Below are 24,180 nucleotides of genomic sequence, written 5' to 3' on the forward strand. Positions count from 1 at the left end.
GCCCTTAATAGTGTCCCTTTGAAAAACTGCCAACTCTCCTCAGTTGTTTTTCCCCTCAGTCTTGATTCCCCTGGGACCTTACCTATCATCTCTCTGAGCTTACCAAAATCCATATTCCTGAAATCCGTTGTCTCTATTTTGCTATATTTCCCTTCTAACCTTTTTTAGAATTGTGAACTCTATGATTTCATGATCACTTTCACCCAAGCTGCCTACTACTTTCAAATTCTCAACGAGTTCCTCCCTATTTGTTAAAATCAAGTCTAGAACAGCTTTCCCCTAGTAGCTTTTTCAACCTTCTGAAATAAAAAAAGTTGTCTGCAATGCAGTCCAAGAACTTATTTGATGGTCTGTGCCCTGCTATGTTATTTTCCCAACATATATCTGGATAGTTGAAGTCCCCCATCACCACCAAATCTTGGGCTTTGGATGATTTTGTTACTTATTTAAAAAAAGCCTCATCCACCTCTTCCACCTGGTTAGGTGGCCTGTAGTAGACTCCTAGCATGACATCACCTTTGTTTTTTACCCCTTTTAGCCTAATCCAGAGACTCTCAACATTTCTGTCTCCTATGTCCATCTCCACCTCAGTCCAAGTATGTACATTTTTAATATATATAAGGCAACACCTCCTCCCTTTTTCCCTGTCTATCCTTCCTGAGCAAGCTGGAGCCGTCCACACCAGCATTCTAATCGTGTATTATCCCACCAAGTTTCGGTGATGCCAACAATGGCATCTTGGCAGGGAGTTAGACTAAATGACCCTTGTGGTCCCTTCTAACCCTGTGGTTCTATGATTTACACTAGCCTGTTGAGGATGAACTGTCTGTGGACCCTGCTGACATGTGTTAACAATTTATTAATGTACTTTGATCTAGTCCCATTTGAAAGAGGATAGATCACAGCACATTACCCAAGTGTTAATGCGTGTCAACAGGGTCCACACACAGTTAGTTGGTGCAGGCTAGATTCAAACCCCAGCTTGTCCCAAACTAAAAGTTCATGTAGATAAGCCCTGAGACATAATACTGGACTAAATGGACCACTAGTCTGATCCAGTATGGGAAGTCCTGTATGCTTATCCTCTGTACATAAATGTCAAATTAGGAGTTAAAACAATAATAGGGATTAGTAAAGTGAAATGTAAGTTCTGTGTTGATCAAGGAGAGAATTAACTCCTTTAAATGATTTCACTTAAGCATATCTCATCACATTCTAATTCAGTTTGGTTCTTTCTTCCAGGCAGCCATAGTGCTGTGTATGGATGTAGGCTTTGCAATGAGCAATTCTGCTCCTGGAGAGGAGTCTCCATTTGAACAAGCCAAGAAGTTGATGACCATGTTTGTGCAGCGACAGGTGCGTGTGATTTCCGTTTGAGTATGATACACTTAGAAGGTTAGAAATGAAAGAAGGAAAACAGTGAGGCTTGCTAGACTCTTTTCTTCATCCTTTTTATTTGATTATATTGTGTTTAGGTGGGAAAGTAGTTAGAATTATTCTAATTGACTGTTATATGTGACAGGTTTCAGAGAGTAGTCGTGTTAGTCTGTATCTGTAAAAACAATGAGGAGTCCTTGTAGCATCTTAGAGACTAACAAATTTATTTGGGCATAAGCTTTCGTGGCATAACCACTTCCATCAGATGCATGGAGTGGAAAATACAGTAAGCAGGAATAAATATACAGCACATGAAAAGATGGGAGTTGCCTTACTAAGTGGGGGGTCAGTGCTAAGACAAGGCCAATTCAATTAGGGTGGATGTGGCCCACTGACAAGAAGGGGTAAATATCAACCCAGGGAAAATTACTTTTTGTAGTGCTAACGAGGCCAATTCAATCGAAGTGGATGTGGCCCATTCTCAGCAGATGACAAGAAAGTGTGAGTATCAATGGAGGGAAAATTATTTTTTGTAGTGACCCAGCCACTCCCAGTCTTTATTCAGGCCTAATTTGATGGTGTCAAGTTTGCAAATTAATTCCAATTCTGCAGTTTCTCCCTGAAGTCTGTTTTCGTAGTTTTTTTGTTGAAGAATGGTGACTTTTAAGTCTGTTATTGAGTGTCCAGGGAAATTGAAGTGTTCTCCTACTGGCTTTTGAATGTTACAATTCTTGATGTCTGATCTGTGTCCATTTATTCTTTTGCACAAAAACTGTCCTGTTTGGCCAATGTACATGGCAGAGGGGCATTGCTGGCACATGATGGCATATATCAAATTGGTAGATGTGCAGATGAATGAGCCCTGGATGGTGTGGCTGTTGTGGTTGGGTCCTATAATGGTGTCCCTTGAATAGATACACAGACTGAGTTGGCAACGGGGCTTATTGCAGGGATTGGTTCCTGGGTTAGTGTTTCTGTTGTGTGGTGTGTACTGTAGTTGCTGGTGAGTATTTGCTTCAGGTTCAGGGACTGTCTGTAAGTGAGGACTGGCCTGTCTCCCAAGGTCTGTGAGAGTGAGGGATCATCCTTGGGGATAGGTTTTAGATCCTTGATGATGTGCTGGAGAAGTTTTAGTAGGGGGCTGTAGGTGATGGCTAGTGGCGTCCTGTTACTTTCTTTGTTGGGCCTGTCCTGTAGTAGGTGACTTCTGGGTGATCCAAGTGCTAACCCTATTAAATAACAGAATAGCTGTTTTTACTGTTATATGCGAGAGCAAAACTGGCCTTTCTCCCAGCAGATTTTTGTGGATGACAAGTGCACCTAGCTTGATCGCTCCCCCTTTTTAAGCTAGAAGAGGCTTTCATGGGGAAAAGTGCTGTCTTATAAAATGTTTCAGCATTGTTAAAATTTAGCATCATGCAGAATTACTCTAGGAACTGATTTTACTCATTTCCCTCGTATGTTGATCAGTAATACTCATAGCAGCCTGCTAGTTAAATTTAATTCTAAGTTAATGAGCTCTACGTGTGCATACATTTTGGAAAGACTGTATATGTGGTAGCATGGAGTCTGGTGTAATTGATACCTCGTTGTAAAATTTGTATAATATGCTTTCTATTTAACATATGTATGTACAACACAGTGTATATTTTTGTAATTTTTTTTGTACCTTCTCCGTCTCCAGGTGTTTGCTGAGAGCAAAGATGAAGTCTCTGTAGTTTTGTTTGGCACAGACGGCACAGAAAATACCCTTGCCAGTGGTGATCAGTATCAGAACATTACTGTACAAAGACACCTGATGCTACCGGATTTTGATTTGCTGGAGGACATACAAAACGCGATTCAACCAGGCTCTGAACAAGCAGACTGTATCCTCTCTGGCTGTACAAAATCTATGAACTAGATAAAGTAGCATGGAGGACTGGGAGCTTATGTTGTGAAATTGTCCCAGAAGTGTTGTTGATGTCATAACTGCTATTAAACATGTATTGTTCTTTTGAATTTAGGAGTTGACAGTTTGCACAAGAGCCAGTTTTCCAGATTAACCAATTTTCAAAGTTCTTTATAAGATGTTAGGTGGAGTCTTGGCCCCAGTGAATTGTTTCTAGTATAAAGTACTGAGTTAATTAAGCGTTGAGCGCTTCTGGTATCTTCTTCTCCATGAGACAGAGAGAGAAAAAAATACAGCAAAGAGATAATGCCAGATTAGGCTCAAAATATGTTTGTTTTTAAAGGGACTTATAAAGCCTAATGCAAAATAGGTTTTCATCAAATTAAACCTATGAAAACTTGAAAAAAAATAAATTAACCCTCCCACCAAGGGAAGCCCAACACAGCTGCATGTGCTTAGGCATTTCAGATTGATCAGTCCTCTTATGCATACATTAAGAGAAGTCACTTTTGTTAGTAACATAGGTGAGAGTTTTTGAAAGTGTTCCTCTGAACATTTCATTTGAAATTTTTTCCCATTTCTCTCTGTTCTCCTTCTCCACCTAAAAAATAATTTTTCATTTGTAGTCAGGTTGGCAGAGCAGCGCCAGAGGAGCCTGCAGCCGGTCAGCTGTATGTTGCCACAAACTGAGTCATATTCTCGGTTTGATGGGTATGGAGGTATGTACATGGATGCGATCTATCAAGGGACTTAGGTGCGTAAGTCCTGTTTTTAGGCACCATTGTGATTCACAAAGCTCCAGTTCAGCTGCCACCTAACCTGGAGATGCCTTAACTCACTTGGCACCTAATTCTTTTCCTCTGGGTGTGTACACTGCAGCCTCACTCTAGGCACCTGGTCACCTATCTCCCACTGAGCATGCACACTGCTGCCTTTCAATTGGTCATCTGGACACCTATCTCCCATATAAGCCTCAGAGTAATTCACAGACTGGGAAATAAAGGCGTCTGGCTGCCTAAGTTGTACGTGGGGGCATGATCCAGTAGGTGACCTCCAAGTGTGGCTGCTGGATCCAGGTCCCTCAGGTTAGTTCACACACAACAGCTGAGGATGGAAGGAGAGGGCTCTCTTGTGACCTTTAGCCCAATGGATAGGGTACTCACCCAGGATGTTAGAGACTCCCATTTAAATCCCCTGTCCTCCTGAGAGAGAAAAGGGATTTGAACAAGGATCTGCCCCCTGTCAGGCTTACACTAGGCTATGGAATATTCTGATATGGGTCTCCATTAGTCTCTCCAGTTGAAGTTGTTCCACTTTTATTAAACAATTGAATAATTAAATATTAATTGAACCAGCAAAAAAGTTAGAGTAACTCTATAGCCTAGTGGTTAAGGTCCTCACCTGAGAGGTAGCTGATCCCTCAGGAGGAGGTGGGACTTGAACCGGGGGTCTCCCACATCCTGAGTAAGTCTCCTATCTCTTAGGCTAAAAGTTATAAGGGAGGTCCGCCATCCCAACCCAACGGGCTGTTTTGTTTCAGGCCCCCACACAAACCTAGGTGGCCTATGCCTGCCTTCCTCGGGTCATGGATTGCTAGCAGTGCTAGGCGACTTCTTGCAGCCTGGGCGTAGGCGCCTATCTCTGAGAGAGGGGTGGGACTTAATACCCCGCTCTGGTTCGCATCCCTCACTTGGTAGCTCAGGTGGCTCCCTGCCTAGTGTGCTGGCTTTGTTGTTTGCAGCCTAAGGTGCCTATCTCTCTCCATTTGTTGTCCGGGTAGCCGAGGTGCCTAACTCAGGCTTTGTGAATGGCAGTGTTGTGCCTATGATTTTCTAGGTGCCTAAAAGGTGCCATGATGCTCAGTTTTGCAGTGCCTCAGTCCCTTGGATCCCTGAGCACAGAGGTAAGAGCACGTCCTCAGTGAAATTACTTGAGAAAAGAAATGTATCAAGAGATGTAAGAAATAGATGTTTATTAAGAAAAGGGGAATTATAGTGAAAAATGTCATAGTTTGAAACTACATGTAGTTTTCATTCATGGCTACCAGATAAAGAGATGATACTAATACAAAAAGTCTAGGTGATAAATGTTTCCATTGGGCTCGATCCTGCTCCTATCATACCTTTGCTCTTGACTTCAATAGCAGAATTGGTCCAAGGTAACAGTCTTCCCTTTAAAAGTGCAGGGAAAAGACAGGGTTGTAGGAAAGGCAATAGGTAGTTTTAATAGGTGCCAGTTTGGTTGTCATACACTAAAATGCTTTAACCGTCTCTTCAATCGCTAAAATAAAGATAAAAACATGTATCTTTGTGACACAGTCTTGTTCTAAATGTCTTTTGTCTTTAACTCACTTAGTCCTGGATGCACTTGTCGTGTGCATGGACTTACTTCAAAAGGAAACAGTGTAAGTACTGCAACCTGGGGACTTGCACAAGAATTCTGAAATGGAATTTTGAGAGCTGAGCTGACTCCACTTGAATGCTGCAAGGTTATGTGACTAGGGAAGATGCTGGTTTTTAAAAAATCACCACAATGAAAAGCTATTCCTAAAAAACCCACTAGAGAGACCCAGGTTCCCCAAGCAATTTAAGTCACTTGAATAAGAGCTTGCCCACTTAGGGAGTTATACTGGTATAAACTAAGGTGTGAATCTAAACTAATATAATTATACCAATCTAACTCTTTGGGTCGACACTCATATTCTGATTATGAGAAAGCCTTTTGTTGCTTGGGTGGGGTTTAAGATAACTGAATAAAGCCACTCTTATTCTGGCATAAGAGTGTCTACGTGAGTGTTTATACCAGAATTACTATACTGGTTAACTATTCCAGTATAACTAGTAAAACTTTCTTGTGTAGGCAAACCTTAAATAGATTTTACAATGTGCTCTTCAGGTCAATAAATTTGGACTTGTGTGGAGTAATGAGGGAAGTAAACCCTTGAGAATACCTTGTATCCAGCTGCCGTGGGATGAAATCTATATACTTAATTGGAGCATCCGAGCTAATCTTCACTGTCAGGAAGGAGCTTAAGTATACAGAAGTAGCCTCTAAGTGTATCTCTAAACTGCTGGGAGCATGCCTCCCAGCACAGGTGGACAGACATGCGCTAGCTCTGATCGAGCTAGTGTGCTAAAAACAGAAATGTGGCTGTGACAGCAGCTTGGACCCAGGAGGTTGGGTAAAATACATTCTGGTGGCTAGCCTGAATCACCTTCCCTACTGCCTGGGCCCCAGTACTATTTTTAGCGCACTAGCTGGAGGAGTATGTCTACGTGTTCTGGGAATTACACCTCCCAGCTGCAGTGTAGACAAACCCTAGAGACCTGCCTATATAAAGAGAAATGCTTCTTTCAATTGCGTGAGCTTAACAGGACTGGAAGAAAAGCCTTAACATCCAAGTAAACACAGTTTAACACCTTTATAATGATGGTCTTGCAGCCTGGGAGGAAGTAGCCAGCACCTTTAGTAAACACCAAGGACCAGATCTTCAGTGGTATATACTGGCATAGCTCCATTGACTTCAGCATAGTTAAACTAATTTATGTCAGATGAGGAGCAGGCTTTCCATTCACTTGATGGGAAAAAAAAACCAGAAAAAGGACACAGACTTCCCCTGAATAATAAGAAAGAACAAACCATGCTGATTGGATTTATTCTTGTTGTACTTAAGGGCAGCATATCTTGATGTTTACAGATTTCTGTTACAAGAAGTTCTGAACTTTTTTAGAGATACAATTTTACACTTTTTAAAATAAGTGTTCAGCAAATGATGCAACAGGATTTTTTTATTTCAACAAATCTTCTGTTTTTATTGTTTAAGAGGAAAGAAATATGAGAAACGACACATTGAGGTGTTTACAGACCTTAGCAGTCCCTTCAGTGAGGATCAGCTGGAAATCATCATTGCTAACTTGAAGAAAACAGGAATCTCACTGCAATTTTTGTAAGTGTGGAAATAGTGCTAAAGTATCTTAACAGCTCTGTGCCATTTTCCTTACATAATTACAGCCGTCCAAAATTGTCTGCTGTTGTGGTAAGTGCAGTGGTGTGGTGTAAAGGGACCGCTCCCTGTAATAATATTATTATTTGAATTACTGTAGTGCCTAGGAATCACGGAGCAGGACCTCGTTGTGCTAGGTGCTGTAGAAATTCAGAAATAAAAAGATGGCCCCTTGCCCAAAGAGCTGTCAATCGCAGTATAAAACAAGAGACAATAGAGACAGACAGACAAACGGGGGGGAATACAAGGAAACAATAAGACAGTATTGGTCAGTATGATAGGCAGTGGTCTCAGCACGCCGGCAGCCTAATTATTCTCAGGTTTTTTTTGTAGACATCACAGAAAAGGAGGATAATGAGGTAACTTTGTGGATTTTTATGGAGAGCTTCTCCTAAGCACGAGGGGCAGCATGGAAGAAAGCACAAAGGTGCCTGTTTGAAAATTAAACAAGTAGGAAATTTAACAGTAGAAAATATACAGGTATTGTCAGGGAGATGGAATAGATCACCTCACAGGTCTTTTTCTAGTCGGGCTTCTGTCATTCTTAGATAATTTAATGACATTATTTGGGGTACAGCAAAATATCATTTCATCTAGAGATGCCAGTTAAACTCTAACCCAGACTTGTAACACATGGGAAAATGTCAGTTTTATTCATGAATTCACCAGCTATTACAGGCTATTAAAATCTCATACAGAATAACAGTTATTACAGGAATGACTAATAGCACAGCTATAATTAAGGGATTGGGAGGGTATTCTTTGCTGGAGTTTAGAACTGACATTTAAAGGGCATCAGGCTGAAGAAAATCAAGCCAGATGCAATTTTTGTCTCTTTTTTTTTAATTTTCCAAAATGATTTAGTTGTTTTAGTTAAGTAGTAAAATAAATTAACTGTTTCGAATTGTATTCTTAGCTTGCCGTTTCCAGTGGATGATGAAGAGGGAAGTGGGGATACAGGTGATGGTCAACATTCTGATATGTACAGAAACTCTTTTCCAAGGAAAGGCTTAACCGAACAGCAGAAAGAAGGCATCTGTATGGTGAGAAAATTGATGTTTGCTTTAGAGGAAGAAGGAGGCCTGGATGAAATTTACACTTTCAGGTAAACTTGAATACACCCCTTTCAGATGCTGAAAGTTTAGTTTTTAATTTCATCCACAAAAAGCTTTAATGAATGAGGTGGCATTTTGTAGTTGTGTAACTTATCACACACTTGGGTCCTTTAAATCAACTTCAGTGGCTTTGATTTGAAGAACAGATAAGAGACTTATAAGATACAATGGAAAGTGAATTTTCCTTCATATGGTACTCTGTCTTTATAGAAAGTATCCCTTATTCCTCCTCTGTCTTGTGTTCCTCAGAATGTTTTAAGGATGGTGATCCTCTAAATGAGACTTCAAAAGCATATTGAATATAAGGTATTTAGAAGATGAATGCTATTTTAGAATGTGTGTGCAGTGCATGTAAAGCATTTGCACATAATGGTAGCCCTGGTTTCTTGGTCTCAGACTGGTTGCAGATCGACTAGTTTATCAAACTCCTCCAGACAGATTGTGACTGATGGTTGCTTCTTGAAGCCTATGGCTTATTAGCGAACTGGTGTGCCATTGTGTCTAACAGTAGACTGTTTCAGTAGAATTGCTAATGCAAGGATAGAAAGATTGTTTTACATTTTGGTGTCTCCACAGTGAAACAATAAAAATGTGTGTATATCTTAGAAACACTGCAGTTGTTGCTATGCCTGAGACTTCTCCCCAACAGGTGCTTTAGACTGGTAGCTTTCTCCCCTCATCCTGCCCAACTTATCATTTGGTCCCTCTCTCCTTTTGTAGCCATTATATATTTTTCCTCATCTTGGCCTCTGTGGTTGGTTAGAGTATGTTATATGAGAAGGGAAATTTAGACCCTTTTATTTGTGAGGAAATATATCACCACTGCTACATATTTATTTTCTATTTGCCTACAAAGCAGCCTGAGGTTTTTCCATGGCAATAAAAACAGGCTTTGTTGCTGCACCCCAAAGCCAAACAAAACAATATATTTTTGATCATGATTATCCTTTCGGATAATCCATGTGCATGAAAAAATCAGGTGTTGTAAGTTTCCCTTGCCCCAAAACCTTCCCCAGCTTCCTTTCTCAGTAACAGTGGACAATACCACTATTCTGCCTGTCACTCAGGCCTGTAACCTGGGCATCAACTTTGACTTCGACCTTTCTCTCTGGGTCCTCGCCTCAGGCTATATCTAAATCTTGCAGATTGTTTTTGCATAACACCTCTTAGCATGTAGCCTTTCTTATTCAGTCACACACAGCTAAAACTTCAGTGCAGGCTTTCATCTTCCCACTTCTTAATTACTGCAGCATCCTTTTTTCTGGCCCTAACAAGTGCGGTCTTGCCCCACTCATATCCATTCTGTCTATAGCCATCTGTTGTGTTGTCTCTTGTCTTATATATAGATTATATAGGCTCTTTGGGGCAGGGACTGTCTTTCTGTTCTGTGTTTGTACAGCACCTAGCACCGTGGGGTCCTGTTCCTTCACTAGGGCTCCTAGGAGCTATTGTAATACAAATAATAAACGTCTCTTTTATCTTTACCTTTCCTATCCTGGGCTATAAATGCAGTACAGCTCTGCTTAGTCCTGGGTTTCAGGGGAGGTCTGAAACCTTTGGATAAATGGGGGTTTGGCTAACAGATTAAGGCTTTAGTGCCATTTAAATTGTTTAAGAATAGATGAGGCTTTAGATCAGTTTATTCAGCTTTTATAAAGTAGCCTTGCAAAACTGTCATGAAAATTTACCAACCTAGACACAGTATCTCCTTTTCTCTTTTTACTATGCTGCTGATCAAAAATATTTTTATCCCCTGTGGAAATAAATAATTTATCCAAGCAGATGGGCAAGTAGAATTTTGCAATATTGTTTTAAGGTCTGATATTGATTTAAACTGGGGGAAAAAAAGAGTCAAGAAACACAATGTGAGACCAAGAAGGCTGGCTACAGGTCTAGAGGCATTTATGCTGTTGTTAGGCTTTTTTTAAAATAAAAGCTTATCAAAGTCCACATGTGTGTAGATATAGAGATGTGTATTATTCAGTAATCAGTTAACTATTGGCCTATGCTATCTGCAAGTCTACAAGGGCAAAATTTGCTAATGGACTTGGTCTTCACTGATCGGGGAGAACTGGGAATCTGTTTCTTCTAAAAAACATAGGAAATTAAATCTAAAAAACTATGTTAATACAGAATTAGGGTAACACAATTAAGCTTTACAAAGTTAAGAAATGTGAAAGTTAAAGCTGAATGTTTTACTTTAACTTTGCCCCTTGAGTGTATGAATTATAATAGTTTTAATTACATAGACACAGGTTTTTAAATACACACGTAACTTAGGTTGTACAAAATACTATTGAATTATCTTGCATTATTTGATATGACTGTGGCTATGTCTTTATTGCCAAAAGGGTGTATTACATTTATTACAGTGGTCTAACTAACACGTGTTAGGTAGTTAAAACCTAATGGGGACAAGATGCAGGTAGCTTTTACTGCATTGTGGCTAGGCGAGGTTGACATTATACTCCCCAGCTGTGGTTGACCTCTCCTAGCAACACTGCTGTAAAAACTACATAGCCTTGTTTCCATTTTACAGCAAGATTACTACTATCTCACAGTAAAAACATGCCTTTTTTGGTCGTGAAGACACGTCTTTGTGATCATACAGAAGATGTAATCTAATAAATATTCCCTGAGTTAAAACTGTATTTTCAATCTTAATTTTCACATTTTCTGACTTTGAGCTGTGCAACCTTATGCGATGTTGTGTTAACAGTTTTGTAATTTTAATGTACAGTCATTTAAAAGAACCTTTTTTTGCCTCAAGTTTTTTTATCTGCTATTTGGCTTAGAGATATTCAAAGTAGCTGGCTTCATACTAACTGAGGTGCGAAAAGAAGTGTATTCATTAACAACTTATTAAAAATGTGGGGCATGTTAATTACCAAACAAACAAAATAATGTTAATTGAAACAAGATTCCTTATTTTTTCATCTCCAGCCCAGGCAACATCTTACCAAGGAGAGGTGTCTTTTATAATATGGCCTGTTCAGCTAGCTAAATTACTTAATTGTGTTAATGTTAGCTAACTGCAAAATGCTTCCTAAACAACTGTGTAATCTCTTCTTCCCCATAAGAACTGACATACTATCTTTAACCTTAATATCGTAGAGCTATAGAGATTTTAGATGGAAAACAACTACTAGATCACATTCTCTGCCCTCTTCTTAATATGATCAGGAACAGGAATGTTCTATATAGTTTATTTTCTGGTGCTTTGTGCAATCCAAGCCAAACCAGTTGGACTTCCACCCTTTCCTGAGAGATTATATTTTCCAGATTGTTTTATTTCAGCATATCAAAGGATTCATCTCTGTTTTTTTGATTCTTTAATTTAGAGAGAGCCTGGAGCGTCTTTCAATGTTTAAGAAAATCGAAAGAAAACCTATGCCTTGGCCCTGCCAGCTAACTATAGGTTCTAATCTGTCTATAAGGATTGTGGCATACAAATCAGTAAGTTACTAAAATCACATATTTAAGTATACGTTGGTAGGAGCATAGTTAGCTGCACCTTCATTTTTTCCTTAAAGACAAGAAAATTAAATACCTGAACATAGATGAAGGAAAACATTATGGTGAGATTTTACATGCTCAAAACCCAGTAAATCTAAAGTTATAGTTCTCACAGCAACCTTAACTTTGCCATATTAGACATGCATGTTAAAGCATTAAAGTTAACAATATTCAGAAAGAGAAAGTGATTCCTATCCACAATGTGACATTTAACTGTATAAAGTTTACAAACCTGATTTAGGGTGCTGCATTCACATGGAGCTTCCCAACTGGCTGTCTCTGAAATGCCCAGAAATGAACGAGGCTTAATATTTTCCTTATTTCTTAGGGAAAATTGCACTTTTTTTTTAGAAATAGTAATAAGGATACCCTCAATTTGAAATCACATTTGTGGACATAAATGTTTTACTTACTGTTGTTACAAATCACATGTAAGAGTATAGTCATTTTAAAAAGATTAGTGAAAATATTTTCTCTCTTTTTTCAGTGTTTGCTTTGTGCAATTTGACAGGACCTTACATATAGTCAGTTCCACTGTTCAGTCAGTCTGTTTCCCCTATTGTTTGTCTGTGTCTTTCACACAGCAGTAAGAGGAAACACATTTTAAAAAAGAGGAAAATGTGTAACACTACAGCTGCCTATCATGTAAATAATAGCTAGGCAGCCATGTAGTTCAGTGATACTGAGGTTATTTTGGTGAAATAGAGTTTAACTGGTTCATCACCTGAACCTAAAAACAGGAATCTCTTCAGTATTCTGTTGCTTCAAGGCAAAATATTCTAATTTACTGATATGCCTGATGTCTAGAAGGTGGATTTATTAGGCTTGGGTAAGGTCTAATCATTATGGGCTTCCCTTGCCAGCTTTCTGTTTCTTCTCATTTATAATAATAATTATTATTATAATTATTTGATTATGGTATTGTGCTAAGCACTGTGCTAAGGCAGAGTAAGAGATAGTCCCTGCCCCAAAGAGTTTTCAGTTTAAATAGGCAAGACAAGCAAGAGTTGGAGGGAAATGAGAGCCATTTGTATAACCGGAAATGAGAATTGTCAATATGAGTAGAGCACTAGTGGTGATTGGAGTAGGAAATGCTGTTTTCAGCAAATGCTGTCAAGTATCAGAGGGGTAGCCGTGTTAGTCTTGATCTGTAAAAAGCAACAGAGAGTCCTGTGGCGCCTTATAGACTAACAGACGTATTGGAGCATAAGCTTTCATGGGTGAATACCCACTTCGTCAGACGCATGTAGTGGAAATGTCCAGAGGCAGGTATAAATATGCAGGCAAGAATCAGTCTAGGGATAATGAGGTTAGTTTACTCAGGGAGGATGAGGCCCTCTTCTAGCAGTTGACACCAAGGGAGGAGAAACTGGTTTTGTAGTTGGCAAGCCATTCACAGTCTTTGTTTATTCCTGAGCTGATGGTGTCAAATTTGCAGATGATCTGAATCTCAGCAGTTTCTCTTTGAAGTCTGGTCCTGAAGTTTTTTTGCTGCAGGATGGCCACCTTAAGGTCTGCTGTAGTGTGGCCAGGGAGGTTGAAGTGTTCTCCTACAGGTTTTTGTGTACTGCCATTCCTAATATCAATATTCCATGACATATGTCCGATGAAGTGGATATTCACCCACGAAAGCTTATGCTCCAATACATTTGTTAGTCTATAAGGTGCCGCAGGATTCTTTGTTGCTTCTTTCAGGAAATGCTGTTTATGACCCAGCACTTGGTCAAGAGAAATGATTCTAGGAATTGATTCTCATGTTGTGGTGGGGACCCAGCCCCAAATGAGATTGAAATATTCCTTTTCTTTCGATGTTGACACAAAGCTCATGGAAGAGAAACTGAAAAAGTCCTGGACTCTTGTGGACGCCAAGACCTTAAAAAAAGAAGATGTGCAAAAAGAGACTGTCTACTGCTTGAACGATGATGATGAAACAGAAGTTCCAAAAGATGATCTTGTTCAAGGTATGGGTTATTCTCTCTGTGCCCTCTTAAAATATTTAGGCTTAAATTTTAGGACTTATTCTCCTAAGTCACATAAATGTATTAGAAAATTCCACCCTTAGGTGCCTAAAGATGGATTTAGAAGTTGAACTGTGGCCTTAGACTGTAAACTCTTGGGGGTAGGGAGCTTGTCATCTTGTATATCTGTAAAATTCATATTGTTGCCACAGTAGCTAGAGCTGCATGTTTTTTACAAAGACAAAATAACACAAAATAAAACAACAAAAAATGGATAAAGCAAAATAAAACAAAAAAACCCATCCAGCAGTTGTGGCTCCTGTTGCACTAGATTGCAGTGCCACTTCATCATGACCAGCATATGATGCATGGAGGGGTGGCTGGGCCAAATCCGAGCTGTGACCCTGTGCGCCAGGTCCAAATACCTGGAGCAGGAAGCCAGGCCTATCCCTGCAGGTCCAGAGCCACCACTGCAGGGTGAGTGAGGGGTGGGCTCACTCTCCAATCTCCACCTCGCCCAAGAGTTCCCAACACCCCCTACACTCCCCTTCCCCACTATCTCCTGTGTGGATAAAATGTGTCACACGAAATAACACAAAATAACCCCCCCATCCCAAAATTATAAAAAATAAAAAGAATTTCACAGGACTCTAATTATTGCAGTAATAATACTGCCAGGTAGGAACCGGAAGGCAGTATAGCAGTTCCCAAGCTGCGCTCTGTGGAGCACTTCTGCTCCATGGTAGATGGGCTAGTGGATGGTGCTGACTCTTCTTGTTTCCAGCTGTTAAATTGCATCAAAATATATCTAAAAATATACCAAATACCTTCCTACTGTTATAGCAGTTGCTTGCATGGAAAAGTATGTGCCACAAGTATATTACACAATTGTGAATGGAAGATGCTGTGCTCTCTGTGATAATGAACAAAAGGAGATGTCCAGGGGATAATCTTTCTGTTAGATGTGGTTCTCACTATGAAAAAGTTTGAGAATTAGCTTTACCATTTAGACTAAAAGGAGGTTTCAGGTGCCAGGGTGACAGAATGCAGGATAGTACTCACAGCATGTAAATTTCTGTTTTGCATAGTTTAGTTTCTCTTTGAATGCAAAGAATTCAGTTTCTTAGATGAATAAAGGCACATCATCAACTTGAAATACAGTCCGTTTTCAAAAATTTGAGCTAAAAATTGTTTCAAGTGCTATATCTGCTTCTCAGTCTCCCTGGGTATGTCTACACAGCAAAGAAAAACCCGCATCTGGCCTGCGCAAGCTGGCTTGGGCTTGTGGGGCTGTTTCACTGCTGTGTAGACTTCCGAACTGGGGCTGGAGCCTGGGCTCTAGGACCTGTGAGGTGGGAGGCTCCCAGAGCTTGGGCTCCAGCTTGAGCCTGGAAGCCCACACATCAGAGAGACAGAGTCACAAGCCCAAGTCAGCTGGCACGGGCCAGCCGCAGGTGTCTAGTTGCTATATTGACACACTACTATCTGTCACATTTTGCTATTTTAAAAAATGTTTCTTTCCCTTGGTGCTGTTTAAAAGTCCTACACAAATGGGGGAAATAGAATAATTATACGGGGGAGACTGTACAAATGACTACAGAAGGTCAAGTTCACAAAGTAAACTAAAAAAATAGAAATATAATTTTTCTCTCTCAACTCTTTTAACTGTAGTAATCTTAGGTGTTATTTGTAACAGTAGTAGGTTAAAAATGTTCATACATCTGTGTGATTTTTAAGTTGACCGTCTCTCTTTAAGCACAGGTGATGTAATTATGAAAAAAACTAGTAAGTAATGTTCACTTAGTGTTCTGTACATGTTTCATAATTTCAAACTTAAAAAAAAATCTGCTTACATTATAGGGTAGACTTTAGGAAGGGTTCTCTTCAAATTCCACAGCATCTTTTCCTGCTAAATTATTGCCCTCACTCCAGTTAATTTGGGGACACTTTCTATTTCCTTCAGTATGCTTAAATGTTTCAGATGAGTTTGTAGTTGCCCTGACTTCAGTGAGCGGGGATTGGGCCTTAAATATGGATCTATCCATGTAGATTTAGTAGAATTGGGGGTACATTTATTTGCCTGTTAGTAGTTGTTCTCTAAGGCCAGGTCTACACTGCGACTTTAAATCGGTTTAATGGCCGATATACCAATTTAACGCTGTACCCGTTCACACGACGTCGTCATTAATATCGAGTTAAACGGCTCCTTAAATCGATTTCGGAACTCCTCCCAGACGAGAGGAGTAGCGCTAAATTCGATAGTGATAACTCGGATTAGGGTTCATGTGGACGGAAATCGACGTTATTGGCCTCCGGGCGGCATCCCAGAGTGCAGCACTGACCGCTCTGGACAGCAATCTGAACTCGGATGCAGCGGGCAGGTAAACAGGAAAAGCCCCGCGAACTTTTGAATTACATTTCCTGCTTGCCCAGCGTGGAGCTCTGATCAGCACGGCTGGCGATGCAGTCTGAAATCGAAAAAGAGCTCCAGCATAGACCGTACGGGAGATACTAGGTCTGATCGCTGTATGGGGAGACAAATCTGTTGTATCCAGCTCCGTTACAGAACACGAAATGCCAAAGCGTTTGAATAAAAAACTCCAGGATACACAGCGCTGCGTGACAAGCGTAACGGGAAGCCAGAGACTCAAATGGACGCTCATGAAGGGAGGGAGGGGGTACTGAGGACTCCAGCTATCCCACAGTCCACAGCAGTCTCTGAAAATTATTTGCATTCTTGGCTGAGCTCCCAATGTCTGTAGGTTCAAACACAGTGTCTGGCGTGGTTCAGGGAACAGCTCCTCAGTTTATTTCCCCCCACCACCACGTGAAAAAAAAAAGGGAAAGATTGCTGTGCTATGGCGTTTGCTCAATGCACTCCGCGAAAAAGGCGCCAAAGGGTTGTCTGCTGCCTTCACAAAGGGAGGGGTGAGGCTGTACCCAGCACCACCCGGGGCAGTGTTTTCTGCCCCATCAGGCACTGTGCTCTCAACACGGAAGTGGGAACTATGGGATAGCTGAGGAACAGCTACCCACAGTGCACCGCTCCTGAAATCGATGGTAGCTTTGGACCATGGACACAAACAATCGATTTTGTGATCCCACTGTGGACGCGCTAAACCGATTTTATTAGATCTGTTTTGTAATATCGGTTTAAACTACTTCGAAATAATCGTGCAGTGTAGACGTACCCTAAGATGGCACTGTCTAACTCACCTTTTGATAGTTTTTATGTTTTGGGATTTGATTAATAGACTTTAAGGCCAGAACTGACCATTATGATAATCTAATCTGACCTCCATCATAACAATGGGATTTTACCCAGCGATTCCTGCACGACGCCCACATATTGTGGCTGAGCTACAGCATATTTTAAAAAAGAGGCTAGAAGTTTAAAATGTTGGGAACAAGGCTATGATGTGTTATAATACATTAAAACTCTCTCGATCCTTCCTCACCCCAAAGCTGCTGCCTGCTTCCTCAGGCAGGGTCAGAACATTCTAGAAATCTTTGAGTATTCCTGACCTCCCTCTGTTGAGTTCCTGATCTGTGAATGCCTGTCAGATTATTTCTTCAGTGAAAAGCAGTAGTAAATAGTTACAATTTACTTTTGATTCCAATATCAAAGTAAACTAGAGAGACCAAAGATGTCTTCACCCAGTGGCCTGACATTCAACTGCAGTTAAAGAGCTCCCAATGTTTCATAGAAATTTTTGAAGAACATTCTGTTTACAGAGTATTCTGCACATTGACTGTGTTTTTTGAGTTTTGCTTCAACTTGCTTTTTCATGTTCTTTTCAAATTCTTAAGGAAATGTCCATGCAAAAAAGTTTTTCATTTTGGGATGTTCATCTGCTTCTGGTGTTTATTCCCCACCTGAAGACATCATCCTCTGGCTCTGACAGCATAATCAGCTAAACAGAAGCTAATTGTGGTATTGCAAGCAGAATATTATAACTTCAGGTTGGGGACTAAGCAGCAAGAACAGGGCATACTCCTAAGAAACAAAGATCCTGACTTCATGCAAATATCCCTAGTAATAACAAGCGAAGGAAGCAAAATACAGAAATAAACACTAGATCAGCTAGTCTCTGGACAGAAAGGTTTTTGCTTTTCCATGAGGCATCAGTAGGTCTTTAATATCCATTTTAATGACAGCTTGGTCTCTGAATTTTTTGTGGATTCCTTTCTTTGAGTTTTCTGCTGATTTCTGTTACGTTTTTGCTATTTTTATTTGCAAGGAGTGTTCATGTTCTTTTCACTGAGTATTGTTTTGAGTATAAGGTATTGGGCAGTATGTTAAATAATTTTTTTTTCTTTTCTAATATCTGCAAAAGTAGGTACATTATGTAAAATGATGCACAAGGAGTGAACTGTTTTCTGTGATTTGCAAATTTTGTCTATGGAGTGTGTGATTATTTTGTTAACAGGAGAAAGTAATTTGATGTAAATTACAAAGTTAATTGTATGGGGGTATAGCTGTGGGGCGTGCATGCATTGTTAAAATATGCAGAGTGCTAATTTCAGTGTAAGAAGTGTAGGCCCTTATGCTTACCAGATGCTCATCTCTTGTTCTCCAGGGTTCCGCTATGGAAGCGATATAGTTCCTTTCTCTAAAGTAGATGAGGAGCAAATGAAATACAAAACCGAAGCAAAGTGTTTTTCTGTATTAGGATTCAGCAGATCATCTCAGGTGCAGTATTGAACTTCTTCCCACTCAGTTAATGGATAACTGTTGAATATAGGTCAGAGCCACTGGGGACAATGATGCTGTGCTATGCTCCAGTGAACAAGTGCATGTTGTGTGAGTGGCTGCTATTAGATGTGCAGAAACAGTTCACATTTGCCGTGTCCAGTGGATCTGGACTCCACATAGGTCACTATGAAGGGGGCATTTGAGCAAGGTTCATCGTTGTGGCCTCTGACTCATGATTATATAGAGCCAGTGGTCACAAATCCTCATGTAGGGGTGGCAGGTGTAGTGCAATCCCTATTGAAGTAGTGGATGAAGAAGAAGCTTCAGAATTTCCCCACCCTCTTCCAGTGGCAAGGAAGTGGATTCCTCCTTCCCCAGTCCCTGGTTAGTTCCCTGCACAAAATCCTCTGGCTTTGTCCAAGTCTGTGTGTTCATTCCATCACACTAGCAATAGAAGCTCACCAATGTTTGAGAACTCTTGGAAGCTAAGTGTCTGAATTCTAATGCTCATAGGATTAAGTTATGAGCTGTGGTTTTTCTCTCGTTTTCATTAAAGTAACAAAAATTAAATGTCGTGATTGGTTCACAAAATTAGGGCTCAGAAGCAGTAAGTATAGGAAGATGATTATATATCTTTTAAAAGTAGATACATACATACACTATAGAGAGACATTAAAGAGTGTTTGTGGATATATTCTAACTCTTTTTATTGGGAGCATTCATTTTGCCATTCATCACCATGGCATCTGGGAGCCTTACAAGGTTTAAGATGAGACATTCCCTGTCTCAGTAAGAAACCAAACACTTTGCCTTCCTGCTATCTACAACTTTGGCAGTCAGCTAGGAAAGCAGGATTTAATCATGTGTGAAGTCCTGGATGAGATATCTTGCCTCGCGTTCTAAAAGTGAAATATACACATATGCATACAGAAGGAGCAGAACATTTTAAGCTGGCGCTACTCTTCCTTTTCCAGGAGATCCCTGATGATGGTTATGGGCATCTGCACATCCTCCTGGAGTCTCCCGGGACTGAGTCAAGTTACTTCTTTTATTCACTATCCATGGTGAAGTCACTGGGGGGGATCATAAGATACTGAGCCTCAGTGCTAGCAGTATGCTGAATGCTGCCAAATCTACTTCTCTGTCTTGTCAAGTCTTCCAGATGTTACAGTGCCTTGGCAAAATAGGGACCTGGATGAAACGCAGGATCATTAGCCATCACCACAAAAAACAGAAGTGATGCTGGTCGGCAGAGGGCAATATATAGAGAGCTGTCAAAAACTGCAACCATCCCTCTATTGTTCACAGGTGCACAGCCTCAATCTTGCTAGAGGTGTCCGTGAACTCTGTTATAACAGCAGTGGTCTAAACCATCTTTGACTAGACAGGCGTTTGTGCCATTTCCTTTCACATGAGAATCTAGTTACAACATCCCATCCCTTAATCACCTCTAGACTGGATTATTATAACATGGTCTGATCATGTGGGCACCCAGAAAGTAAAGCTGCTACTTTAGACAGCTGCCTTTCTACTAAGCAAGACAGACCAGTGAGAACACACTGCGCTAGCTCTTCACACACTACATTAGTTGCTGATCCAGTTCTGAGCTCAGTTCAAGATTCTGAGTAGCTAAAGTCCCTTATTTGTTATAGAAAGGCCTCATCTTCCATCATCTCCTGATTTGGTAGTCCTGACCATGACTCTGCTCCTGTTCCCCCGCTCCTCCTTCTATCTTCACTCAGAGACTTTCAACTGGCCTACCTCTCCCCTCCTTCTGGACCTCAGAACAAGTGTACATATTCTTGATGTATAAGAAAACAAGCTATACCCCTCTATACCAATATTTGAGTCATGAGACTTATCCCACCAAATCTCTGATGCCAAATAAGTCATAATTTAGCTTATGGACTAATACTTACAGTTCTTCCAATTCGTTCCCCATACTCCTTGGATTTGTGTATAGACCCTCTTGTAATTTTCCATTTCCACCCCAGCATTTAGCCCTCTGTTGAAGTTACTTTTTTTATACCTACTTGTGGACTTTTGTCATCTGCCCCTTTTGAACCTAGTTTAAAGCCCTCCTCGTTAAGTTAATGAGTTGTTGTGCAAAGATACTTTTCCTCTTCTTGGTCACATGGGTCCCAGCAGTCTTCCTTCCCAGAACAGTATGCTATGATCAAGAAAGCCAAAGCCTTCCCATCAACACTGTCTTGCAGCCATGCATTCATTTCCAGAATACACATATTCCTGCTTGGGCCCCAGCCAGGCGGATGTACAAGAACACAGCCTGCACCCCCGACTCCTTCACCCCCAGAGCCCTGTAGTCACTGCTGATCTTCTCATGGTCAGATCTGACAAAATCGTTGGTGTGTGTCCACACGGATGAGCAGTGTGGGGGTAGCAGTCAGAGGGATAGCTGAGCCTCAGCAACCTCTCTGTAACATCTTACATGCAGGTTCCAGCAGGCAGCACACCTCCCGGGACATCATGTCCCTTTCAGAAGGGAGTCCCTGGCTTCCAGCACCCTGCTCTGCCGCCTCTTTGATGCATTGGCTGCGAACTTCCCTGCCTTGAGACAGGTGGCTCCTCCTCCTCAGCCTTTGGAGTCTCCTCCTCTCCTTCCTTTTCCAGTGCGGCATACTGCATACAGCATATTAACCAGATAAACTGGAGCACTTCCAAATACAGAATTAAAGAGGGAATAAACCCACCTCATATCATTTTCTCAATGTACTGAAGCAGCTTTTTCAATCATTCGCATCCCTGAGGAAAGAAGATCATAAGGCATCTTATTACTGTTTTTTAAACTTTGATTTTTGATTTATAAGCAATACCATGTAAATCAAGAAATCATACAAGACTTTAAAATACACAAAGGTGGTGTTAGTTGGCAAATGAAGAAAATGCAGCGACATATATATCTAGGGACACCTCTACCTCCATAGAACGCTATCCTCGGGAGCCAAAAAATCTTACCACATTATAGTTGAAACCCTGTTATACTGAACTTGATTTGATCCGCTGTAGCATGGAGCCCTGCCCCCGCCCCCGGACCGCTGCTTTACCGCGTTATATCCGAACTCGTGTTATATCGGGTGGCGTTATATCGGGGTAGAGGTGTATATGTGATGCTCAACAGCATAGCATTTCAGCTCCTAAAGACAAATAGGAAGGAATAATAGTGGATACAACAGGTTGACTTCAAGAGCTTCAGGAATGGTGCTGATTTCTGAAGGTCAGATCCCCATCTTGCACAAATTGTCATTGACTTAAATGAGGTTATGATAGTTTACAGCTGGTGAACATCTGTCTCCAAATCTACATCCAGGAGCCTTATTATCCACACGTTCAAAGATTTTTAACTAAAAGAAGAGAAACCAGTACCAGGCATGCTTTAGTCATGTCTGTAACTTTCTAAATAGTATTAAATAACATGTAGAACTGTTCACCCCAAGACAAATGTTCCATGAGTCCAGTATTTAATTTCTGTATTGCCCATTCATAGCTAGCAATGACTGCCACATATCCTGGAATTTGTTAGTCCAAGTCTGATCTCAGATCTGAGAATTCTGCCAGGTTATAGAAGCAAAACGTGGATGCTGAATCCTATCTGTCCTAGTGAAGTGTAATTTTCCCTTTGGCAAGCACTGCCACTCTCCATACAGACTAAGGCGAGTGCAGCACCTTCGAAATATCATTTGATAGGATTGCGGTTCTCTATGATGAATACTGCAAAATATGAGTAGAGTTTCACATTGTGTGGTAAATGGAAATAGAGCAACGTATAGGTTTTATATCTACTGTACATAGTAATTAAATGCTTTGGCCTTACATGTGGGTATTTTGTTTGTTTGTTCTAGTGAGAATTAATTAGGTGGTACAATTAAAAATGGCATTTGTTTTAGATCAAAACGAATCATTTTAGAAACTTTAATTTATAGATCCAGAGGCATCACTATATGGGCAACCAGGTTCTGAAGGTCTTTGCAGCGAAAGATGATGAGGTGAGATAAATGAATTTTAAGTTGAGTGACGGCTCACCGTGAATTAATGGTAATGAATCTGGCAATAAAGTTGGCGTAAGGGGTCCTTTGGTGTTAATAAAACAAATACATTCTTCACTATGCAACTTACAAAGATCCCGATCCAGCTCTCATAGAGGTCAATGGGAGCTGAATTGAGCCCAAAAGGAATATCATGTGTCCAATCAGAAATGAGAAATTTGTAAGTTTCACTGTTGTTTAATTATACCTGGAAAGCCTGCAAGTAGGTCATATTTGCCATGTTTGTAAGTGGTGGCTTGATTCTGTGTAGATCCTTGTATCTCAGACTGTCTCATGGAATGCAAAGCGTGGTTTGTATTTTTTCAAAGTTTGAAATGTTGCAGGCTGATGTAAAACTCAGCAGAAAAAAATACAGAGGCAGTCAGCAAGGTTTCTTTCCCTTCAAGGCCTAAAGATTATGAGGAAAAAGGAAAATAAATTACTATAAGCAGAAAAGAAACCCAAATTCTCCAACTTGGGGTTCAGGCAAGCCTTATGACTTCCTAGCAGCCATTTTATAGTCCTCCCTCTGGACATCTCTACAAGAGGACAGGGAACTTGAAGTGAGGTTTAACCTTTTGTTCACTGGTGACTATGTAATGCCCCTGCACTCATTCTCTCTTACATTTAAAATGAAATCTGTGTCTACTGTCAACATTCAAGAAAACAGAAACTTCAAAAACAAAGTCCTGAAACTGCCATTTCTTCCTTCCTTGCTATCCTGCAATTTCACGTAGAACCCTTTCCATTGTTGTTTTTAAGAATGGTGATATGTACAGGATCTAAAGAGAGTCCCTACTTTTTAATATATCCACTGTTGTGACCGGATTTGAACTGTGCCTATTGCTGTGTCTTTTGGAGGTAAAAGGTGGCGTTTAAGTCAAGCTGCCGACTAAAAGTGGAGACGTCCTTGTCTTTGCACGTGCTTTTGGATTCAGTGTGAAAGTTGGGCTGAATAGTTTTTAACCAGGGCTTGTGTGAACTTGCAGCTCTTTCTTGACAGGCTGCAGCAGTTGCTCTTTCTGCTCTGATTCATGCTTTGGATGAGTTGGATGTCGTGGCCATAGTACGTTATGCTTATGACAGAAGATCTAATCCTCAGGTTGGCGTAGCCTTTCCGTGTATCAAGGATGCATATGAGGTAACATTTTTGACCTATATAATGCCTTTCTTCAGAGAGTCTTTAAATCCATTCTTTCCAAACGTTAATGAATGAAGCTTCGCAACAAAGCAAATTACATATGAGTTTGCAGTATGATAAGGCAGGAAAGGAGGCCAGTGTTATTTTGGGTTGTACACGGAGACAGCAAGACATAGAGCAAGGAGATAATCTCCTCTTGCTATAAATCTGTGATGAGACCATATCTGGAATATTGCAGTCGTTTCTGGACATCTAAATACCAACAAAATACTAAGAAATTGGGAATTCTGAGCAGCCAGTTAAAATCATTAAGATGCTAGAAGCAATAATTGTCACTAGAATCAGTAGAACTCTGCTAGATATGTTGTTAACTTTTGCTGAATTTCTCCTCCCCAGAATCCGTGAAATTTAGGGGAGATTTGCAGGGTTTGGGATTTTTT

At 40.5% G+C, this 24,180-nt stretch overlaps 1 protein-coding gene across 2 annotated transcripts in view; it reads left to right on the plus strand.

The window, feature by feature from the left end:
- The window catches only part of XRCC5 (X-ray repair cross complementing 5), an 80,742-nt gene that overhangs the window by 6,610 nt on the left and 49,952 nt on the right, over window positions 1-24,180 (plus strand). The window contains exons 1-11 of one of the 2 annotated variants that reach the window (XM_032764425.2): window positions 425-596; window positions 1,243-1,356; window positions 3,062-3,245; window positions 5,624-5,672; window positions 7,092-7,214; window positions 8,188-8,376; window positions 11,728-11,842; window positions 13,725-13,863; window positions 18,441-18,553; window positions 22,498-22,560; window positions 23,603-23,740. In XM_032764425.2, coding sequence (XP_032620316.2) covers window positions 507-596; window positions 1,243-1,356; window positions 3,062-3,245; window positions 5,624-5,672; window positions 7,092-7,214; window positions 8,188-8,376; window positions 11,728-11,842; window positions 13,725-13,863; window positions 18,441-18,553; window positions 22,498-22,560; window positions 23,603-23,740 — 1,317 coding nt within the window. In that variant the 5' untranslated portion in view covers window positions 425-506. Of the gene's footprint in view, window positions 1-424; window positions 597-1,242; window positions 1,357-3,061; window positions 3,246-5,623; window positions 5,673-7,091; window positions 7,215-8,187; window positions 8,377-11,727; window positions 11,843-13,724; window positions 13,864-18,440; window positions 18,554-22,497; window positions 22,561-23,602; window positions 23,741-24,180 lie in introns of those variants that run through there. The other variant, XM_075070318.1, reaches the window with a different exon arrangement.

Source organism: Chelonoidis abingdonii, chromosome 10 (assembly GCF_003597395.2).
Source record: "Chelonoidis abingdonii isolate Lonesome George chromosome 10, CheloAbing_2.0, whole genome shotgun sequence".
Taxonomy (NCBI): domain Eukaryota; kingdom Metazoa; phylum Chordata; order Testudines; family Testudinidae; genus Chelonoidis; species Chelonoidis abingdonii.